Raw genomic sequence first — 22,638 nt, forward strand, 5'->3', positions numbered from 1 at the left:
AACCACTTTGCCTGCAGTGGAAACACTCGTGGGTTAAACCTGAATGTTCTTTACTTCTCTCTCAGATGATGAACTTCAGAAGTAGGCAAAGATGGTTGATTTGTTAGCTACATGACCCTAAAGAATGGTTCTCCTTCCCCATCCTCAGAATTTTCTGGCTTCTACTACATAATCTAAGATGACATCTCAGGCTCTGGCCATCATGTATATATTCTAGTTAGTAAAAATGAAAATGAATCCTCTGCCTACCTGCCTCCCCCCAAGGATACTCCCTACAAATTGAACATAAATCACTCCTTCTTATATCCCGCTGCTAGCATTTGGTCATGTCTGTAACTACCTACTTCCAGAAGGCTGGAAGATGTAGTCTTTATACCTCAGTGCCATGTTCCTGTTTTACACCGTCTTGATAATTGTAGCTTTATTGTAAGTCTTAAAATCAGATATTCTACATCCTCCAGCCTCATTCTTTTTTTTTTTTTTTTTTTTCCACATGGGCAGGCACCGGGAATCAAACCCGGGTCCTCAGGCATGGCAGGCAAGCCCAGCTTCATTCTTAATGTTTTTACTATTCCAGGTCCTTTACATATATTTCCATATAAATTTTTAAATCAACTTGTATCTAATAAAAAAGCTTACTGGCATTTTGGTAGGCATTGCATGGAATCTGTAGATTCAATTTGGGAGGAGAATTGGCAATATTTAAATCTTTTAGTCTACTTACATGGTGTATATCTATGTTGATTCATCTTCTTTAAATTATTTTAGCAGTATTTTGTACATTTTATAGTATAGTTCTTGCACATATTTTGTAAAATTTTCCCCCCAAGTATTTCTTGTTTTTTTTTAGATGTTATTTTTTTATGTCAGTTTTCGGTTGTTAATTGGTTTTCCACTAATTGTTGTTAACCAGTTGTTAATTGGTCTCTTTAAAGAGTTATCATTAATGATTAACGCAGACCATACTTTATCCCTGTAGCACAGGCTCTGTCCTTCCTGTACTGTTGATTGACTTAATGGTGGTTCTTTTCACTGCAGATCAATGCTTCCAGTGCCACCTGCAGTGGGCCCAACTTTTAGCTTTGAATTGGATGTGGAAGACGGAGAAGTAGAAAATTATGAGGTTAGTATATGAACAGTGAATTGATTTGGGAATAAAAGTATTGTATGCATGAAAGTATCCTTCTACTTAACTCATTCATGTAATTAAACATTTATTAGGCAAACATTTTGTGCATTGCAAGATACAAATATGTCATTAATGTGGTCAGCATCTTTTAGGATAGTTGGGCATATGTAATGTTGTCACAGGTTCCTTTGAGAGAATCCAAATGAGGAAAAGGTGAATTATGATTGTGTGTTCTGAGAAGATTTTGTAGAAGCATTAATGTTTGAGCTGGATCTTGATGAACAGGGGTTCTTCATGCATAGGATTAATAAGGTTCTTCCAGTGAAGTGCTGGACAACTTGACAAATAGCAAATAGTATAGCTAAAGTGAAAGGCAGAAAATGGAGATTTCATTGAAAAGCTAAACTGGTTGTCCTTGACTACCCTCTAGAAAATGGCCATAATTTTGAATATTGTAGAAGAGGAAGGAATCACTTAATATTTTGCTGCTGATAACATCAGATCTATATTAAGATTCATAACGCTGCTGCTGGTAGTATAAAGGAATAGATGACCATGGTTGGAAGTTGGTGACAGGGAACTGCTGCAACAAGTTATAAAACCACACAAGGTCTGAACTATGGAAACTGCAAATAGAAAAGAGAATACAGCTTTGAAAGGCATTTTAACACTAGAATTAACAGGATTTGGTAACTTGAATGGTACATGGTGATATTAGAGGTGAGGGTGGGAGGGTTGCAAAAAGATGCTCTGCAAAGCAGACTGCAATATTGTATGAAAGAAGGCAAGAGTCAAGAATAACAGTAGGGTTTCTTACTTAGGTGATATTGACATTACAATATTTTTTGAGGTTAGGTTCATAGGAGTTGCAGTTTTGGTGTCAGAAAGGTAGATTTGCCTTTGAATATTTTGAATGTGAATGACAGTATAACTTTGTTTTGATATTACCACCCTTCATTCTTAGTCCAGCCTAACTCAATTTCTGTTTTCATTGTATTAATCCTGAAACTGCTTTTTTCAATGAATTTAACCTTGGGAATTGGAGAGAGGGCACACACAGAACTTAAATCACATTGTTGTTTTTCTTTCTTTTTCTTTGTTGTTTGTTTTAATTCATGTGGAAGAGACCAAGCCAAATGTATATTTCTTTCTCTGTAGTTTTTTTTTTAATTAATTAAAATTTTTTTTTAAAATACCAGAAAACACCAAACAAACTCAAACATTCATAATTCTTTTTATTTTTTTAAATACCAAAAACACCAAACAAATGCAGACATACCTATTTTGATCAGTCCATTCTACGTATATAATCAGTAATTCACAATATCATCACATAGTTGCATATTCATCATCATGATCATTTGTTGGAACATTTGCATCTATTCAGAAAAAGAAATAAAAAGAAAACTGAAAAAAAATTCATACATACCATACCCCCCACCGCTTCTCCTCACCAATCACCAGCATTTCACTCTAAATTTATTTTAACATTTGATCCCCCTATTATTCATCTGTATTCCATATGTTTTACTCATCTGTTGATAAGGTAGATAAAAGGAGCATCAGACACAAGGTTTTCACAATCACACAGTCACATTGTGAAAGCTATATATCATTATACAATCATCAAGAAACATGGCTACTGGAACACAGCTCCACATTTTCAAGCAGTTCCCTCCAGCCTCTCCACTACATCTTGGATAGTAAGGTGATATCTACTTAATGCATAAGAATAACCTCCAGGATAACCTCTCAGCTCTGTTTGGAATCTCCCAGCCATTGACACTTTGTTTCATTTCACTCTTTCCCCTTTTGGTCAAGAAGGTTTTCTCAAACCCTGATGGTGAATCTCAGCTCATTCTAGGGGTTTTCTCAATCCCTTGATGCTGAGTCTCAGCTCATTCCAGGATTTCTGTCCCACATTGCCAGGAAGGTCCACACCCCTGGGAGTCATGTCCCATGTAAACAGGGGAGGGTGATGAGTTTGCTTTTTGTATTGGCTGGAGAGAGAGGCCACATCTGAGCAACAAAAGAGGTTCTCTTGGGGGTGACTCTTAGGCCTAATTTTAAGTAGGCTTGACCTATCCTTTGTGGGGTTAAGTTTCATATGAACAAACTCCAAGATTGGGGACTCAGCCTAGAGCTTTGATTGTCCACACTGCTTGTGAGAATATCAAGAATTCAACTTGGGGAGGTTGAATTTTTCCCCTTTCACACCATTCCCTGAAGGGGACTTTGCAAATACTGTTTTATTCACTGTTCAAATCACTCTGGGATTTATCAAGGCATCACTCTGGACAAACCAACAAAATCTCATGTCCTACTCCAGGTTCCATGTACTTATGATGTTCAGTTAAACTGTCTACATAAGTTATATTAGGAAATGCACTAGTCAAAATATAAATTTTGTACCAAATAAACATTTTTTGCTTTAGTCTCACACATAAGGTAAAATTTAAAAATATTAATTACCATCTATTTTCAGCACCCTGCAGTAATGACATTCCTTTGTTCTTATTCATGCAAAAACATTTTTTTAATTTGTACATTTGGTCTCTATCATTATACACTCTAGGCATTCCTAGATTATACCATCTTAGTCTTTATCGTCTTTCTTTCTGATTTCATTTGTGCCCCCACCCCTACTCCCTCTATCATTCTCACATTCATCTTCATTCAGTGTTCTGACATTATTGTATTACAGTTAGGTAATATTGTGCTGTCCATTTCTGAGTTTTTACATTCAGTCCTGTTGCACAATCTGTATCCCTTCAACTTCAATTACCCAATATCTTACCCTATTTCTGTCTCCTGATGGTCTCTGTTACCAACGAAATTCTCCAAGTTTCTTCACTAATGTCAGTTCATATCAGTGAGACCATACAGTATTTGTCCTTTTGTTTCTGGCTGATCTCACTCAGCATAATGTCCTTAAGGTCCATCCATGTTGTTGCATGCTTCATAACTTTATTCTGTCTTACAGCTACATAATACTCAATCGTATGTATGTACCACAGTTTGTTTAGCCACTCGACTGTTGATGGACATTTTGGCTGTTTCCATCTCTTCACAGTAAAAATAATGCTGCTATAAACATTGGTGTGCAAATATCTGTTTGTGTCCTTGCCCTCATGTCCTCTGAGTAGATACCTAGCAATGGTATTACCAGGTCATAATGGCAATTCTATATTTAGTTTTTTGAGGAACTGCCAAATTGCCTTCCACAGTGGTTGTACCATTTAACATTCCCACCAACAGTGGATAAGTGTGTCTCTTTCTCCAAATCCTGTCCAGCAGTTGTCATTTTCTGTTTTATTGATAATGGCCATTCTGATGGGTGTGAGATGATATCTTATTGTGGTTTTGATTTGCATTTCTCTAATAGCCAGGGAAGTTGAGCATCTCTTCATGTGCCTTTTGGCTATTTGTATTTCCTCTTCTGAGAAGTGTCTGTTCAAGTGTTTTACCCGTTTTGTAATTGGATTGGCTGTTTTTTTGTTGTCGAATTGAGCAATCTCTTTATAAATTCTGGATACTAGACCTTTATCAGATATATCATTTCCAAATATTGTCTCCCATTGTGCAGGCTATCTTTTTACTTTCTTGATGAAGTTCTTTGATGCGCAAAAGTGTTTAATTTTGAGGAGTTCCCAGTTCTTTCTTTCTTTCTTCAATGCTCTTGCTTTGGGTGTAAGGTTTAGGAAACCGCCTCCTAGTATAAGATTAAAAGACATTTCCCTACATTTTCTTCTAACAGTTTTATGGTCTTAGATCTAATGTATAGGACTTTGATCCATTTTGAGTTAACTTTGTATAGGGTGTGAGATACGGGTCGCCTTTCATTCTTTTGCATGCGGGTATCCAGTTCTCTAGGCACCATTTATTGAAGAGACTGTTCAGTCCCAGGTGAGTTGGCTTGACTGCCTTATCAAACATCAGTTGTCCATAGATGAGAGGGTCTATATCTGAGCACTCTGTTCTATTCCATTGGCCAGTATATCTATCTATATGCCAGTACTATGCTGTTTGACCACTGTAGCTTCATAATATGCCTTAAAGTCAGGTAGCGTGAAACCTCCAAGTTCATTTTTTTTTCTCAGGATACTTTTAGCTATTCGGGGCACCCTGCCGTTCCAGATAAATTTGGTTATAGGATTTTCTATTTCTGAAAAGTAAGTTTTTAGGATTTTAATTGTTATTGCATTGAATCTGTAAATCAATTTAAGTAGAATTGACATCTTAACTATATTTAGTCTTCCAGTCCATGAACACGATATGCCCTTCCATATCTACTTAGGTCTTCTGTGATTTCTTTTAACAATTTCTTGTAGTTTTCTTTGTATGGGTCTTTTATCTCTTTAGTTAAATTTATTCCTAAATATTTTATTCTTTTGTTTGCAACTGTAAATGGAATTCTTTTCTTGATTTCCCCCTCAGATTGTTCATTACTAGTGTATAGAAACACTACAGATTTTTGAGTGTTGATCTTGTAACCTGCCACTTTGCTGTACTCATTTATTAGCTCTAGTAGTTTTGCTGTGGATTTTTTTGAGTTTTCAACATATAGTATCATATCATCTACTAACAGTGAGAGTTTTACTTCTTCCTTTCCAATTTTGATGCTCTGTATTTCTTTTGTTGTATAATTGATCTGACTAGAACTTCCAACACAATGTTGAATAGCAGTGGTGATAGTCGACATCCTTGTCTTATTCCTGATTTTAGGGAAAAGTTTTCAGTTTTTCCCCATTGAGGATGATGTTAGCTGTGGATTTTTCGTATATTCCCTTTATCATTTTGAGGAAGTTCTCTTCTATTCCTATCCTTTGAAGTGTTTTCTACAGGAAAGAATGTTGAATTTTGTCAAATGCCTTTTCTGCATCAATCGAGATGATCATGTGGTTTTTCTGCTTTGATTTGTTGATAATGGTTGTTTTACATTAATTGATTTTCTTATGTTGAACCATCCTTGCATACCTGGGATGACTCCTACTTGGTCATGATGTATAATTCTTTTAATGTGTTGCTGGATTCGATTTGCTTGAATTTTGTTGAGGGTTTTTGCATCTATATTCATTAGAGAGATTGGTCTGTAGTTTTCTTTTTTTGTAATATCTTTGCTGGCTTTGTTATGAGGGTGATGTTGGCTTTGTAGAATGAGTTAGGTAGCTTTCCCTCCACTTCAATTTTTTTGAAGCGTTTGAGCAGGATTGGTACTCTTTCCGGAATGTTCGGTAGAATTCACATGTGAATTCATCTGGTCCTGGACTTCTCTTTTTGGGGAGCTTCTTAATGACTGATTCAGTTTCTTTACTTGTGATTGGTTTGTTGAGGTCGTCTATTTCTTCTCGAGTCAATATTGGTTGTTCATGCCTTTCTAGGAAGTTGTCCATTTCATCTACATTGTTGTGTTTATTAGCATAAAGTTCATAGTATCCTGTCATTGCTTCCTTTATTTTTGTGGGGTTAGTGGTTATGTCTCCTCTTCCATTTCTGATCTTATTTATTTGCAGCCTCCCTCTTCTACTTTTTGTCAATTTTGCTAAGGGTCCATCAATCTTACTGATTTTCTCATAGAACCAGGTTCTGGTTTTGTTGATTTTCTCAATTGTTTTCATGTTCTCAATTTTGTTTATTTCTGCTCTAATCTTCATTATTTCTATCCTATTGCTTGCTTTGGGGTTAGTTTCCTGTTCTTTCTCTAGTTCTTCCAAATGTACAGTTAATTCCTCGATTTTTGCCCTATCTTGTTTTTTGATATAGGCATTTAGGGCAGTAAATTTCCCTCTTAGCACTGCCTTTGCTGCATCCCATAAGTTTTGATATGTTGTGTTCCCATTTTCATTTGCCTTGAGATATTTACTGATTTCTCTTGAAATTTCTTCCTTGACCCACTGGTTGTTTAAGAGTGTTTTGTTGAGCCTCCACATATTTGTCAATTTTCTAGCACTTTGCCTATTATTGATTTCCAACTTCATTCCTTTATGATCTGAGAAAGTGTTTTGTATGATTTCAGTCTTTTTAAATTTATTGAGACTTGCTTTGTGATACAGCATATTGTGTATCCTTGAGAATGATCCATGAGCACTTGAGAAAAAGGTGTATCCTGCTGTTGTGGGGTGTAATGTTCTATGAATGTCTGTTAAATCTAGCTCATTTATTGTATTCTTCACGTTGTCTGTTTCTTTATTGATATTCTGTCTAGATATTCTGTCCATTGATGAGAGTGGTGAATTAAGTCTACAACTATTATGGTAGATGTGTCTATTTCTCTTTTCAGTTTTTTCAATGTTTGCCTCTTGTGTTTTGGAGCATTTTGGTTCGGTGCATAAACATTTATGATTGTTATGTCTTCTTGTTGAATTGTTCCTGTTTCTTAATGCATAGTGTCCTCCTTTGTCTCTTTTAACTGTTCTACATTTGAAGTCTAACTTGTTGGATATTAGTATAGCTACTTCTGCTCTTTTCTTATTATTTGCATCAAAGATCTTTTCCCAACCTTGCTCTTTCAAACTATGTTTATCCTTGGGCCTAAGATGTGTTTCCTGTAGACAGCATATATCATCCTATTATCTTCTCACCTCCGTGGTTTCTGCTGAGAAATCTACACATAGTCTTATTGGGCTTCCCTTGTATGTGGTGGATTGCCTTTCTCTTGCTGCTTTCAGGATTCTCTCTTTCTCTTTGACCTCTGACATTCTGATTAGTAATTGTCTTGGAGTATGTCTATTTGGATCTATTCTCTTTGGGGTATGCTGCACTTCTTGGATCTGTAGTTTTAAGTCTTTCATAAGAGTTGGGAAATTTTCAGTGATAATATCTTCCATTATTTTTTCTCCTCCTTTTCCCCTCTCTTCTTCTGGGACACCCACAACACGTATATTCATGTGCTTCATACTGTCTTTCAATTCACTGAGTCTCTGCTCATATTTTTCCATTTTTTCCCTGTATTTTCTTTTGCTTGTCGGATTTCCGATGTTGCATCCTTCAGTTCACTAATCCTGTCTTCTGCCTCTCGAAATCTAACCTTGTAGGTTTCCATTGTCTTTTTCATCTCTTCTGCTGTGCCTTTCATTCACCTAAGTTCTGTGATTTGTTTTTTCAAACTTTCAGTTTGTTCTTTTTGTTCATTCCTTGCCTTCTTTATATCCCCCCTCAGTTCATTGATTTGATTTTTGATATGGTTTTCCATATCTGTTCGTACATTCTGAAGTGATTGTTTCACCTCCTGTATCTCATTTGAATTGTTGGTTTGTTCCTTTGATTGGGACATAGCTTTGATTTTCCTAGTGTGATTTGTTATTTTTTGCTGGTGTCTAGGCACTTAATTACCTTAATTAGTTTATTCTGGAGATTGTTTTCACTTCTTTTACCTAGGGTTTTCTTGCTAGATGAATTTGTTGTCTGTCTGTTCTTTGACATTCAGTTCAGCTTTTTCTGGACCACTAGCTTAGGTTTTGTTTAACAAAGAATTTTTCAGTTCTTGTTTTCTTGTGTCTTGCCCTGCCTGTCTGGTGCCTTTTTCCCCCTACCCTTAGGAGGGTCTTCTTAGGTATTATAGATCCCAGCCAGATTATCCCAGACCAAACTGGCCTCCTATCAGGAGGAGTCACGTGCGTCGGTTTTCCCTGCAGGTGAGACCCAGCAGGTTGAAAGACTTTCCTGTGAAGTCTCTGGGCTCTGTTTTCTTATCCTGCCCAGTATGTGGTGTTTGTCTGCCTGCAGGTCCCACCAGCATAAGGTGATGCGGTACCTTTAACTTTGGCAGACTCTCCCTGCTTGGGGCGTGGTGGAGACAGAGGAGAAGTTGTAGGCTGATTTTAATGCTTCAAATTACCAGGCCCTGGGGTCTGAATTCCTTGAGGGAGGGATTCCACCTGAGTTGGGCCTTACCCCTCTCCTGGGGAAGGCACAAGCTCCAGATGAGCTCTCAAACAAGCTTGTTTCTGCCTATGCTTGTGGCAGTTGCAGCCTGAGAAGCCCTGTCACTGTATCCAAAGGCAGTCAAGCCTTTGTAGAAACACAGCCACAAAAACCCCTGTTTCCTTTTTTTTTTTTCTTTTCTGTCAGCCCTGCCCCCCTGGCACCGGGGCAAAAATCAGCGACCTCCATTTTGCCCAGGTTTACCTGAGCTGGGGGCCTATTTTTAGTAGTCAGAATTTGTGAATTAATTCCACAATTGGTGTTTGGTTGGGCTCAGCCCCTGCTGCTGATTAAGTCCCTTTCCTTTCTCCTCTGGGAAGCAGCCTGTGGGGGAGGGGCACTGGCCACTGTGGCTTGGGGAACTCACGGTTCTGGGGGGTTCACAGCCGGTCCAGTTGGTCCAGACTGTCGTACTCTGTGTGTCTCGTCACTGACGTGGCCCTATGAGTTGTTCTGTACTGTTTCTGATTATTTAGTAGATGTTCTGGAGGACAAACTAAATCCCACACCTTTCTAAGCCGCCATCTTGGCCGTCTCTCTCCTCTGTAGTTTTTTAAATGCTATTTTGTCACATTCTACATATATAATCACATTGTAGTGTCCTCTGGATTCTGTTTCCAGATTTCTTGAGAGAGAAGCAGATGAAATAGTTTACTTATTTTCTTTCTACATGTATAAATTAGTTTTGTCCAAGTCAAGTTAGAACAAGAGCTGCCTAATCCTGTAGGCATTCTGTACTGAAATTCACCTATCACAAGTCATGATGCTGAGAGGGATAGTTCTTCGTTAAATAGAACTACAGCATATCTAAAGATGGCATCAGTTTAAAAGAAACCTTCCAGCTATCAACGTAATAGATAAGATGTGTCATTTGTTACTGATGCACATATCAGTGGAATAAACAGCAGCAGCAGCATAGTATAAGAAAAATGCTTTGTATTTGGCATTGGAAACGCTTTCTAAACTGAATTTTTGGATTGGGTATATTTGATATTCTTCAAAGCCATGCTTTACTCCAATTAAAAAAGTCTTTTTTGCTGTCCTGGTTTTATCTCCTAGTATACTCTCCCTAGTCCTGGTTTATTTCAGAACACTCACTGTTATTAGAGTCCCCCCCATACATTCTTGCCTTGGTTTCTTTACTCACTTTCATCCTTGTGCCTAAGAACTCCTCCCTCTTCTTCCACATTTTGAAAATAGCCATCTTTCAGGACTTAGGTCAAATGTGAAAGGCATTTCTAGTGCTATCTCCCATATCTAAATATGTCTTTCCCTCTTTTTTTCTCAAAGTACTATATGTTTTCTTAAACATTGATCATGTCCTGCTTTCAATTATCTTCCTTCTAGATCATATAAATTCATTGACAGTTTTTAATCTTCATACAGTAGGGGCTTTTAATGAATGTATTTGGTTGAGTAAAATTACCATAAATTCTATTCTTTGAACTTAGTGTCCTATAGTGTTTACAGTGGAGGTATAAAACATGTATATTACTTATATCATAATTTGGTCTAAAATTTACATGTTAATTGCACTCAGCATCAATTAAGTTTAACAACCTGCCTTTGGTTCTAATATTTAGAATGGTGGGGGTGGGTGGTAAAGAAAGAGCTTATTTAGATGACCCAATTCCTAAATAATGCTGTCCTAGAAGCAGAATTGTTAAGGCATCATATTAAAACACATATACAACTATCAGCCGTAATTATTGAGATTTTGGGAAATTAATTCTGTTCTTCTCAGTGTTTATCATCTTTTCTTGTTCCCCATCCCCTTAACCCTGTGGCATGGTAGTCCACAAAGAGGAAAGTAGCCCATAAAAGGCAGCTTAATTGTGGGAGAAAGCAAATTAGAAGTTAGTCATTAAAAACTGGGGAAAACTAGGTACTGTTATCAGTTATCATAATAACTACAATATCTTGAACTCCATCAAATACAGTGAAATGAGTTAGCAGTGATACCACAAAGAATAAAAAGAAAAACCTCATTGGTCTTACTTGTCCTGCTTTTTATAAACTGTGCTACTAAGTAATTGGTATGGGATGGTTGTTCAATATGGAAGTATTTTAGGTAAGAAATGAAGAAATAATGATAGGATTGGGATATTACTAGGGGTACAAGAGTAGTCCCGTGGTAGAATTCTTGCCTGCCGTGTAGGAGACTGGGGTTCATTTTCTGGCCTGTGCAGTTCTTCCCCTCCAAAAGAAAAAAAAGAATTGGAATATTACCATTTTGCCACCCGTAATCAATTAAGGGATCCTGGCACTGTTCATCATTGCTGCAACAAGTAGAGAGCCAACAAGACAACAGTGAGCCTTGTAATTGAAATAGTTAAACTTTCAGATCTAAGTACATAACCAGTTTATAGAAAATAGAAAGGACAAGGAACTTGTTAAACTACACAGGTTGCGGATGTGGGAATTCAGACAGCAAACTTCAGACTGGGAAATTTTATAAGTCATTGACACTGTTTCTTCAAAAAATATGAGGAAAAAAGTGATGACTTATCAAGCAATGGTAATATATACATTTATTTGGACCCTGATTTGAATAAACTATTTTTAAGAGTATTTTTTAAATAATTGAAGTAGACATTTGAACTTTGATGGGATATTTGCTATTAAGAAATTGATTTTTTTTAATGTGATACTGTGATTATGATTTTTTTTTTTTTAAGTTTCTTAAGAGCGGTGGGTCTAAATTAGTCCCACCCCACACACAGGATATTTGGCAGTTTCTGGAGCCATTTTTAGTTGTTACACCTGAGGAGGGAGTGCTACCAGTGTGTGGTGGGTAGAGGCTAGGGATGCTACTAAATATCCTGCGGTGTAAAAGACTGCTACTCCAACAGAAGTTGATAGGTCAGAATGACAAGGAGTACTGAGGTTGACAAATCCTGTTTTACAGATACACACAGAACTGTTTTACCAATGAAATAAAAACATGTTTTAGTTTTGTTTAAAAATAATAATAATTTGGGTTGAGCCCAGGTAATGAATATATGGGGAGTTATTACAGTTTCTCTACTTTTGTATGAGTTTAAAAGTCTATAATTGTTTGTTTTTTTTTAATTATTGGAATGGAAATTTTAAAGAAAAATTAAAATGTCTTTTATATAAATGGAGGTGTCAGAATTTAAATTCAAGTTTGTCAGTCATTAAATCCAGTGTTATTCACTGTATTATGCTACAGTGGCTGAGTGGAGAGGACTGGTATTACAGCACTTCTCATCCCTAAAAATAAGAAGAAAACAAAAGACATTTGTTAAAATAAGAACAAGTTTAATTTGGGGAGTTTTCTTCAGATTGTTCGTTCTCTTCTTGTTTCATTTCATTGCGAAATTTTAGATTCTCTTTAAGAAATAAAATAAGTAAAATGCCTTGGAAAAAAAACAGTTGTCTTCCCTCTTCAGGCTCTGCTAAACCTGGCTGAGCGACTGGGAGAGGCTAAGCCTCGAGGACTGACTAAAGCAGATATCGAACAACTTCCTTCTTATCGGTTCAATCCTAACAACCACCAATCAGAACAGACTTTGTAAGTACATTTTCTGTCATCATTCTGTGTTAAACATTCCCTTCTACCATTATGAAATAAGAGCTTAAGATTCAAAGATGACTTGGTAAAGATAAGTTTTCTCAGTTTCTTACTCTAGGCCTATGTTATCCAGTAAGTTAGCCTCTAGTTACATGTGGCTATTTAAATTTAAATAAAATTTTAAGTTGAATTTCTCAGTTTCACTAGCAAGTAGCTACCTTATTGGAAGGTACAGCTATAGAACATTTCTCTCATCGCAAAAATTCTATTGGGCAGTGCTAATTCTGGATTTTTAGATTACCTAGAAATTGTTTGGTTTCTCATTTAAACTCTAGAATGTTTTAATACAGAAAAATCTCATACATATAACATTTAAGGCTTTTGCATGAAGATTCTGCTTATTATTGTATCTAGAACATTTTCATTGCCCCAGAAGAAACTGCATACCCCTTAGCTGTCACTCTCCATTTTTTTTCACCCCCAAGCCCTAGGTAACCAGCAGTCTAGTTTTTGTCTCTATTATAGATTTGTCTGTTCTGGGAATGGATCATATCATATGTGATTCTTCTGACTGCCTTATTTCATTTAGCTTGTTTTCAAGGTTCATCCATGTTGTAACTCATACCTGTATTTCATTTCTTTTTATTGCCACATAATATTCCATTGTGTGGATGTATTATTTTATTTATCTATTCATTAGTTGATGGGCATTTAGGTTGCTAACACTTTTTAGCCATTTCTAATAAATGATATTGTGGACAACGACATACATTCTTTGGGGTTTTCATTTCTCTTTGGTATATACCTAGGAGTGAAATTGCTGGGTCATATGGTAACTCTTGATTATACCATTATTACTATATATAGAAATTATATGTGTATTTATATAGTTTTATATAAATACCAGACTATTTTCCTAAGTGGCTGCACTGTTTCACATTCCCACTAGCAATATATGAGTTTTCCACTTCCTTGTGAACACTTAGAATCTCTTTTTTGAGCCTAGCCTTCCTGGTGTGTGTGACGTGGTATCTCAATGTGGTTTTGATTTGCATTTCCCTGATGGCTAGTGATGTTCAGCATCATTTCATGTGTTTATTGACCATTTGTTATCTTCTTTGGAGATAATGTCTGCTCAGCTCTTTTGTCCATTTTCTTATTTGGTTATTTGAATTTTTATTTTTGAGTTGTAGGATTTCTTTTATATGATTTTTCCAAACTATCTTCCATTCTTTGGATTGGTTTATCAGTTTCTGGATGGTATTTAAAAAAAAAAAAAAAAAAAAAAACATGGGCAGGCACCAGGAAACAACTCAGGTCTCCGGTATGGCAGGCAGGAACTCTGCCTGCTGAGTCACTATGGCCTGCCCTTGATGGTGTCCTTTGAAGTACAAAATTTGTAATTTTTTTAAAATTTCATTTTATTTTACTTTAATTGGATCACTATAAAATCATGGTCAGTGAGTTAGAAATATAATCTGGGGAAATTGATTTTATACCAAAGCTATGGATCCGGGAATTGAACCCAGGTCTTCTGCATGAACCAAAGCTATATATTTTTAATCTTATAAAAGAGTTAGAGGCAGGGTGGGCCACGGTGGCTCAGCAGGTAAGAGTGCTTGCCTGCTATGCCCGAGGACCCGGGTTCGATTCCCGATGCCTGCCCATGTAAAAAAAAAACAAAATAGAGTTAGAGGCAGATGGTAATAAACACTACTGATAAAACTAATAAAACAGCGATGTAAATGACAGCACTGACTATAGTTTTGAGGAGGTAAGAACACACCAGAAAACCCAAACTAAAAGCAGTCAGTTACAAAGGAGCACAACACTTGAGTTTTGAGCTTCCTGGCTGACAAGCAAACAAGACAGCATTGTGAGCTGCAAAGTTCTCCTTATCTAATTTGAAGAAACACACAGGTTAGCCCAGAGACATATACTTTCTCCCCAGCAAAAAACTCTAAGAAACCTTGGAGTTTCTTATAACCTTATAAGAACCTCATAAATCACATGGATTTATAAGGGTTGAGAACAAAAATGTGTAATTTTGATGAAGTCCAATTTATCTACTTTTATCACATTTAAGACATTTATCATGTCTAAGAAACCATTGTCTAACTCGAAGCCATGATAATTTACATCTGTTTTCTTCTACAAGTTTTATAATATTAAGACAGGATTTAGATTTTAAAGTAGAATGTTACTGATAATTGTTCAGTAAAGCAAAGCACTCTTGCACAGTTACTATAAATGCCTTATAATTAGCATCATTTTTTTAAGGTAATGGACTAAAATTTTTTTCTAAAAATTTGACATTTTGATAAATGGGGTTTAAATTATTTTGTGGGCTTCAATACTAGTAACAGAAATAAAAAACAACTGGTTGTATAGTTAATGATCTTTCTCCCTTTTTTTAGGTGTGTAGTATGCATGTGTGATTTTGAGTCAAGGCAGCTACTTAGAGTCTTACCATGTAACCATGAGTTCCATGCCAAGTGTGTCGACAAATGGCTTAAGGTAAAGTGGTGGCATCTGTGAAGGAAATAACATTGAATTTTATTTTTTATTGATCATAGGCTGTAAGGCTGTAGATTCATATAGAGTAAGTTTACTTTGGAGTCAGTGGTTTTGTGGAATTTGGATAGGTGAGACAAATGTGAAGGATAGTTTTCAGTGTGATCTCTCTGAATGAAGAGAAAACACTAGCAAAGTTTCCTGAATCAGCAATATGGGAGTGATTGTACAAAGCCAAAAATGAGTTAATTGTGATTGACAATCAGTATGTCCTGATTTTCTCGTGGTGTATAGGGGGAACAAGGCTGAGTTTGTTGCACCACCATTTCTTCTAAGAGTTTACAAAGGGACCTCATTGGAGGTTCTTGGTCAAAGGTTTTTATTTAATTTAGTTAAAAAGCCCAAAGGACACAAATTCTAACAGTGGTTATGCCAAGGTGAAATTATTGTAGGGACCTCTTTTTTCATAGTTATTATATTTTCTTTACTGTTTATACCTTCATTGTCTTAAATTATAATAGTAGAATGAAAGTATGATACAGTGAAAGAATTTGAATAGTTAACTTTATGCTGTTTTTAGTGTTCTAATTTGGAGGTAATAATTCTAGATTGGATAACTTCACAATTTGCTGAGAAAAGATTAGAATAAAATATAAACAGTCCACTGAGTGACCACATAGCAAGGTTGTACCTAGCCTATCCCAGAGTGAATCTTGAAGATAGAGATGTGACTTCTTAGGGGAAAAAAAAAAGGCATTATATGTACAAAGCCCTAATGTGTGAAAATAGAGAATCAGTAAACAGCAAGTTCCATGTAGCTATATAGCTGGACTTTGGGGAAGAATGGCAAGAGAAGACTCATACTGGGATATGAGCAGTGACCAGCTTACCTAGGACTACAGTGTGAAGGGATTTGGACTTGATCCTGAAAGCAGTGGGGCATGATAGGACAGGTTGTGTTTTAGAAAGATCTCTAGTCTCTGTATGGAGAATGGAACATAGTGGGCCAGATGGAGAGTGGGTAGTGGCAATTAGGCAAAAAGAAGAAGACTGATTCAAGAACTGCATAATATATAAATAAGATAATTTAATGACAGATAGGTACCAGAAAGCAAGAGAGCAGGTCATGTGTGTTTTCCTGGCTCCAGCAACTGGGAAAATGGTGGTGCCATTTGTTGAGAATGGAGTAAGAGAGTGTTTTGTTGCTGGGGAAGGGATGAGTATAGATACCATCTCTGTTTTACAATTGGGTGTTCCTAACCGCCTTTAGATTTTTCTTTATTTTCATTCTATTAAGAATAGCCACAGTTTTACTTTTAAGTCAGTTTTTAAATTTGTCTGGACTGGTGATGGCTATTTGTCTATATGTTAGAACAGAGGTATTAAAATATCAGTCATAGGCTCTTACGTCTTTGAGAGTTGTCATTTATTTATTTTGACAAATAACCCTGTCTTTATTTATTAAGACAAAGTTAAATGATCATTTTAGACCTCTTTAAAGGAGCAAAGAACATAAATGCTATGTGTCAAGTAAAAATAGTTCCTTTGTTTTTAATGTGTTTCATTGTCACAATTCAGACAAGTTTTCTTTTTGTTTTATAGGCAAATCGTACTTGTCCAATTTGCCGAGCTGATGCTTCAGAAGTGCATCGGGATTCAGAATGACCAACCTAAGAGCACAAATTTAGTTTGGGTGTTCCTCATCACATGTATATACGGACTATCCATTGAACTTAATCTGTGTGGCTTCCAGCCCTCCCTTTACCAAAAGGGTCAATGGACCTTTCTTTGCACTGTGTGACTTAATCAACTATAAAAGCTTACAATTAGTCTTCACAATTATGGGATTGTTATACTAACCGTGTGATTGGAACTCCAAAGACTTTTTCTTTAGCTTAATTTTGTGTGTGCACTAACATTCCCTGGTTTTTGTGTGATCATTCCGAGTGTTGCTGCAAGATTACAGTGGACGTGATCTTTTAGCATGTGCTTTTATAAGAAGTGTTAGCTCCAGATGATATAGCAATCTACCTTATATAGAGCCTTCAGAAACTGTGAGTGGAGATGAATGCAGTGTATGCCTATGGGTGATAAATGTATCTCTGTGTGTAAGAGGGTGTGTGTACAACTACTTGTGTGAGGGCATGGTAGCTAATGTGTGTATGAGATCTTATATACCAGCATGTACCAAGAATGTGTGTGTAGTTTTAATTATGCTGCAATGTATAATCTGGTGTGTTATTTAAACAGCACTAGTACTGTACACTGGTTTTTTTCCTTGTGTTTGCTGTTGCACACTAATTGCTAAGGGTGCATCAATTATAAGCATTGAATACTCCATCCCTTTCCCTCCCAGTGAATGGAATGAGAAAGGTCTTCTTGCTTTGCTTCAGGCAGCTGTCACCTCCTCTTTGTTGGTGGTCCTAAGTGGGTCACTTAAGAAAAAACATATAACAGATTCTCACTCCATGGACCTGATTTTTTTATTCTGTTGTGAAAAAGAAATTTTTAGAACTCCAACTTGCTGTTTCCAAATAGAAGGTGCAATATCATACATCATCAGTTAGAGCAATATTAGCATTTCAATCAGTGATTTGAATGTTGATACTTTGTTTTTTCCTTTACATTTCCATTAAGCTTGTTATAGAAAGAACCTGTGATTTTTTTTAATTATTTAGATTTGTAGTCTATTCTGAAGATATTTGAGTAATATATTTGTAAGAATACCACTGGTCCCATGAAGTCTTACCTCCTTGACTTCTACCAGAACAAAATCTGTTAACTCAGCTTGACTTGACTTCTGATATTCGTTCTTTGTTCAAGCTCCCATAGTCACCAAAATTATTTTAAGAAAAATATTTTTCTTTTATTAATTCACCTCTCAAGCTACAGTTCTGAAAGTTGTCTAGTTCTTCTTCCCTCAGTAAATGTATTTCTCATCAAAACCCTACTTTCCAGGATGGATCAAGTGCTGTGACAGCTTGTGTTCCTTAGATCTGATTTGCTTTGGTATTTTTTAATTGCTTTTCCTTTTAATTTTTGTTTGAATGAGAAAAGTTTAATTCAACAGGTGTCCAGAAAACTTGCAGTATAAATGAAGATTTGATTTTTGTATAAAAAATAATGTTGTAAAACAGGAATTGACCTTCATTAAGTTGATGTGAAATAGTACATAACTGTGTGTCTTTTTCAAGGCTCATTGAGCATAATTCAGATTGTTTGAGGTCATTTTTCCAGCAACATTTAGGTTCCTCTCACATTCTTTTAGTGTATTCAGCATTGTCTGCCTCTCCCTACAGTTGCTGTCATTGCTTTGTTTTATAATAGTACAAGCTGCATAATTCCAGTCAGGACTGTGATAACTTGCTGCCAGCCTCACTCAACTTTCATTTGGCTCTGTGTCAGTTTTCTACTCAGACAGTGTTAACTACTTGTTACTGCCATGCTGCTTGCCCCTCCCCTAAAGTCTCTTATAAGCTCCTCACAGCCTAGAGTTCAGTAAAGTCAATTCACACAAAAGCACAATTTTGCCCTTTTCCAGACACTGTTGTCTCTATCTCATTATAGAGTAAGATTTTGCATACTTTCTATTTGCCCATAGATTTGTCAGTGCATCAGAAGAAATCCATCTAAACAGGGGTAAAATACACATGCTATTTTTAAATAGCATCCCCCACCTGCTCCAGAGGAACAAAAAGTGTGTTAAAGACCAAAATTATTGACTTAATAATCAACTACATACGAATCACGTATAGTTTTATCTTTTATTTTTTTTAATTAAAAGAATCATGTTTAAAATGGTAAGGGCCCATCTTATACATAGACTTTTATATAGCTGAGAAAAATTTATATCTGTACAGATCTAACTAACACTAGTACACTCTCAGTATTCATTTTATTGAAGCATGCAAGTAAAGCACTTTTTCTAATTTGTATAGATACCTAATTAACAAGGCACATTGTACTAATGATGACTAGGAAAAGTAGCTTTTCCCCCCTCCCTCCAACTATGAATTCTTGTCATAATATTTCTGTCCAGTGAATATTTGAGAGGCAGTTGGCCATTTTGGAGGCAGCAGGGTCTACCTTGGTAAAAACCTGAATTTAATTGTTGCACTCTTGTGACTGATCTCTCTTTGGGGATGTGTTATGGTTGCACGGGGCTCTTAGAAATGTGCAGACTTACTTATTCTGTGGTTAGTTTGTATTAGGGACATGCATTTATGTGTTTTTAACCAACTTAGCCTAGCCACAGTGAGGAACTTTGTGGCTAGCAAAAGAGGAAGAATAATTATTCCCTGCTGTTTTCACCTTGGGTGACAGCATGAGATAGCAGGCAGATGTTGGTTTGTTAGCCTTCCTCCTCTTCCCTTCTAAAACAATATTTGCTTTTCCATTTTAACTCTGCTGTGGGTCCCCTCCTCCCACCCCCATGAATTGTCAACTCAATTTTGATTTTTTTTAATACCCTCCAACCCCACCCCACCCCCCAGCAAACAAAACAAGTCAAGGCCCCCTAGTTCTCAAGATCTCAATTTAGGGTTTTCTGATTTGAATTTTTCTTTTTTGGACAAAATCTAGAAAATGTGAACACATTTAGATTTTATACACTCTCTGAAATGTGATTTAAGATTCTTAAAATTTGGGCCTCTTGTAATATTTTGAATGAGATCTACCAACTCACTTATAAGAATATTTTTCACAGATATCTTTAGGCCTTCATTAGAAAGCTATTTTCCCCCCTGTTGTTACATTTGGTTACCTCTTGCTGTTTGTTTTAGATTATGAAAGCTTACAGGGGTGTTTTTTGGAATCATTTGCTGAGTCATTTCTTCAAATCATATTCCATTATATCAGTTAACATATAGTTTTAAATGTATGTATTATAAATATCTGTAACCAAATCATTTGAAGGCTTGATAAATTTTTAACAAAGTTTGTACATTTTTTATGAAAGTTAATAGTAATGCTTTACTAAGTAGTGCAATGAATTTTTATTTTTAATCCCTGTGCCCAATTTTGGAGTTGAGAGGATTGTTGGTAATAAATGTATGATGTATACTTAATGTATTTTGTTGTGTTTCATATTACTGTTTTAAGGGTTGCATATTTTAGCTGACAGAACTAGTTAAGCTACTGGCTGCCAGATTTAATTTTTGGACTGCATTTCAGATTTTATGTTTCTGCATTTGTGTAAACAATTTAGAAATACAAAAACAACTAGTATTATAACAGTGCATATTTATATATTTTTTAAAGGTCAAGAAGATAGCTAAAGGTGTTACCATGCATGGAGGATATGCATATTGAACAGAGACACATACATGGATAGATAAGTCAGGTTTTTCCTATATGCTAAAGATAAAATGCAGGAAACAAGATTACAATAGATAATTGGGCATGTTTGTCCATATGAGCCACAGCTCACATCAGACTCATTGCCAGCATAATTTGGAAAGGGCTTTTCTCTGTCATTTTCCATAAATGTTTGTGTAATTGCTTTCCTTTGATTAAAAAAGGAAGAAAATAAACATAATCTACTACTTATATGCTGACTGTGTTAATTGAGAAGGAAAGTAGAAACAAAGAAAATGAGATTATATAATAGATCCTATTCTCCTCCCTCATTTGGGAAAGTCATTCTGTGGCTTAGGGAAGGTTATGTTCTCTTCTCAGCTTCCGTACTCAACTGGCAGGAGCTTCTGCTTTTACCCTGTCGCTCTGACCTCTGAGACATTCAGAAAAGTGACCTAGTTCTGATTACCCTTCCCCATTTTTCCAGCATATTTGATTGCTTTTATTTGACTTCTAGTGTCCCAACAATCCCAGAACTTGTGTTGTCCTATATCAGAGGCAATTACTTTTCAGTAAGTATCCATGCACTCTCTTACATCTCCCTTACATAAGGCAGGACCATGAGGCTGGCTCTCGACAAAAGCGTGTAAACATGGGCAATGTGTGGCTTTTCTGTGTAGGAGCATTTCAGAGTGAGCCCACTGTATTAGCTAGGGTTCTCTAGAGAAACAGAATCAGCAGGAGATATCTGTAGATATAAAATGTATTAAAGTATTTCACATAACTGTGGAAATGCAGAGTCCAAAATCTGTAGGGCAGGCTATGAAGCTGACAACTCCAGTAAGGGTCTGGATGAACTCCACAGAAGAGGCCCTGTTTAAGGAGGATTAAGAATCCTCCTTAAAAGTCTTCCAGTGGTTAAATTAAGCATCACACATTGCAGAAGACACTCCCCTTGGCTGATTACAAATGGAATCAGTTGTGGATGCAACCGACGTGATCATGATTTAATTCTATGAAATGTCCTCATAGCAACAGACAGGCCCACACTCGCCCAACCAAACAGGTACCACCACCTACCCAAGTTGACACATGAACCTGACCATGACAGTCCACCCTTTGTCAACTTGGCAGCTGTACACATCACCTTAACCCATAGTTAATTTCTAAATAGAAAACAATAAAAAACACATTTTTTCCTCACCTAACAATACTCAACTGTCCAGCATACAACCAGAGGCATGTTAACTCTCCCCAGAGCAGGGTGCAAATCCTTGGGTAATATTCATTCTTAAATTTGGTATCTCACAACTTAAATACTGTAACATCAACAAAAAGCCATGTTCCCTTTACTCTCAATAAGCACTTCAGCTGGCTGTGGTTCTTGGCCTGGTAGGGTGACCCAAACCTTCACTCCTGAAGTTTCAGAACTATTGGTAGTGCTGCCTGGATTGGGTTGTTGCAGTTTTCCATTAGTTTTAATTATAGGACATGGCAGTACTAAAAGACGCCCTAGGAGATCTATATTCCAGGAAAACTCTTCTTTACCTCCATTGTGTAGTTGCAGTCCTATTTACCCCTGATAGAGTCAATCATCCCAGCCAGTAATGTAATCCCCTTCTTGGCTTAGTGTATCATACAACACCCAGCTCATGATAGGCAGCTCAGGTTTCATGGTAATTCGGTGGCCCATGGTTAAGAGTTCAGTCTCTACCAAGGCCCAGTAGCAGGCCAAAAGCTGTTTCTCAAAAGGAGAGTAGTTATCTTCAGCAGATGGTAAGGCTTTGCTCCAGAATCATAAGGGTCTGCGTTTTGATTCTCCTATAGTGGCCTGCCAACGGTTGCAAACAGCATCCCCATTTGCCACTGACATTTCCAGCACCATTGGATCTACTGAATCATATGGTCCAAGTGGCAGAGCAGCTTGTACAGCAGCCTGGACCTGTCACAGAGCTTCCTCTTGTTCAAGTCCCCACACAAAATTAGCAGCTTTTCTGGTCACTCATCTGGAGTAGCACACCCAAATGAGGAATGTTGTCGCCAAAATCCAAATCAACTGGGTGTTATGCCTCTTTATTGGTTGTTGGAAGGGCCAGATGCAGCAACTTATCCTTCACCTTAAAAGGGATATTTCAACATGCCCACACCACTGGACACCTAGAAATTTCACTGAGGTGAAAGGCCCCTGTATTTTTATTAGATTTATCTCCCATCCTCTGACACACAAATGCCTTACCAATAA

General features: G+C 36.7%; 1 protein-coding gene across 19 annotated transcripts in view; it reads left to right on the top strand.

Annotated features, from left to right (window-relative positions):
- RNF38 (ring finger protein 38) overlaps positions 1–20,648 on the top strand; it is a 218,604-nt gene extending 197,956 nt beyond the window's left edge. For all 19 annotated transcript variants that reach the window (XM_077147696.1, XM_077147710.1, XM_077147716.1 and 16 more), the window contains 4 exons: positions 1,039–1,123; positions 12,466–12,587; positions 15,005–15,104; positions 16,704–20,648. In XM_077147696.1, coding sequence (XP_077003811.1) covers positions 1,039–1,123; positions 12,466–12,587; positions 15,005–15,104; positions 16,704–16,766 — 370 coding nt within the window. In that variant the 3' untranslated portion in view covers positions 16,767–20,648. The remainder of the gene's footprint in view (positions 1–1,038; positions 1,124–12,465; positions 12,588–15,004; positions 15,105–16,703) is intronic.
- Positions 20,649–22,638: the final 1,990 nt, after the last annotated feature.

This window comes from Tamandua tetradactyla, chromosome 2, assembly GCF_023851605.1.
Source record: "Tamandua tetradactyla isolate mTamTet1 chromosome 2, mTamTet1.pri, whole genome shotgun sequence".
NCBI lineage: Eukaryota > Metazoa > Chordata > Mammalia > Pilosa > Myrmecophagidae > Tamandua > Tamandua tetradactyla.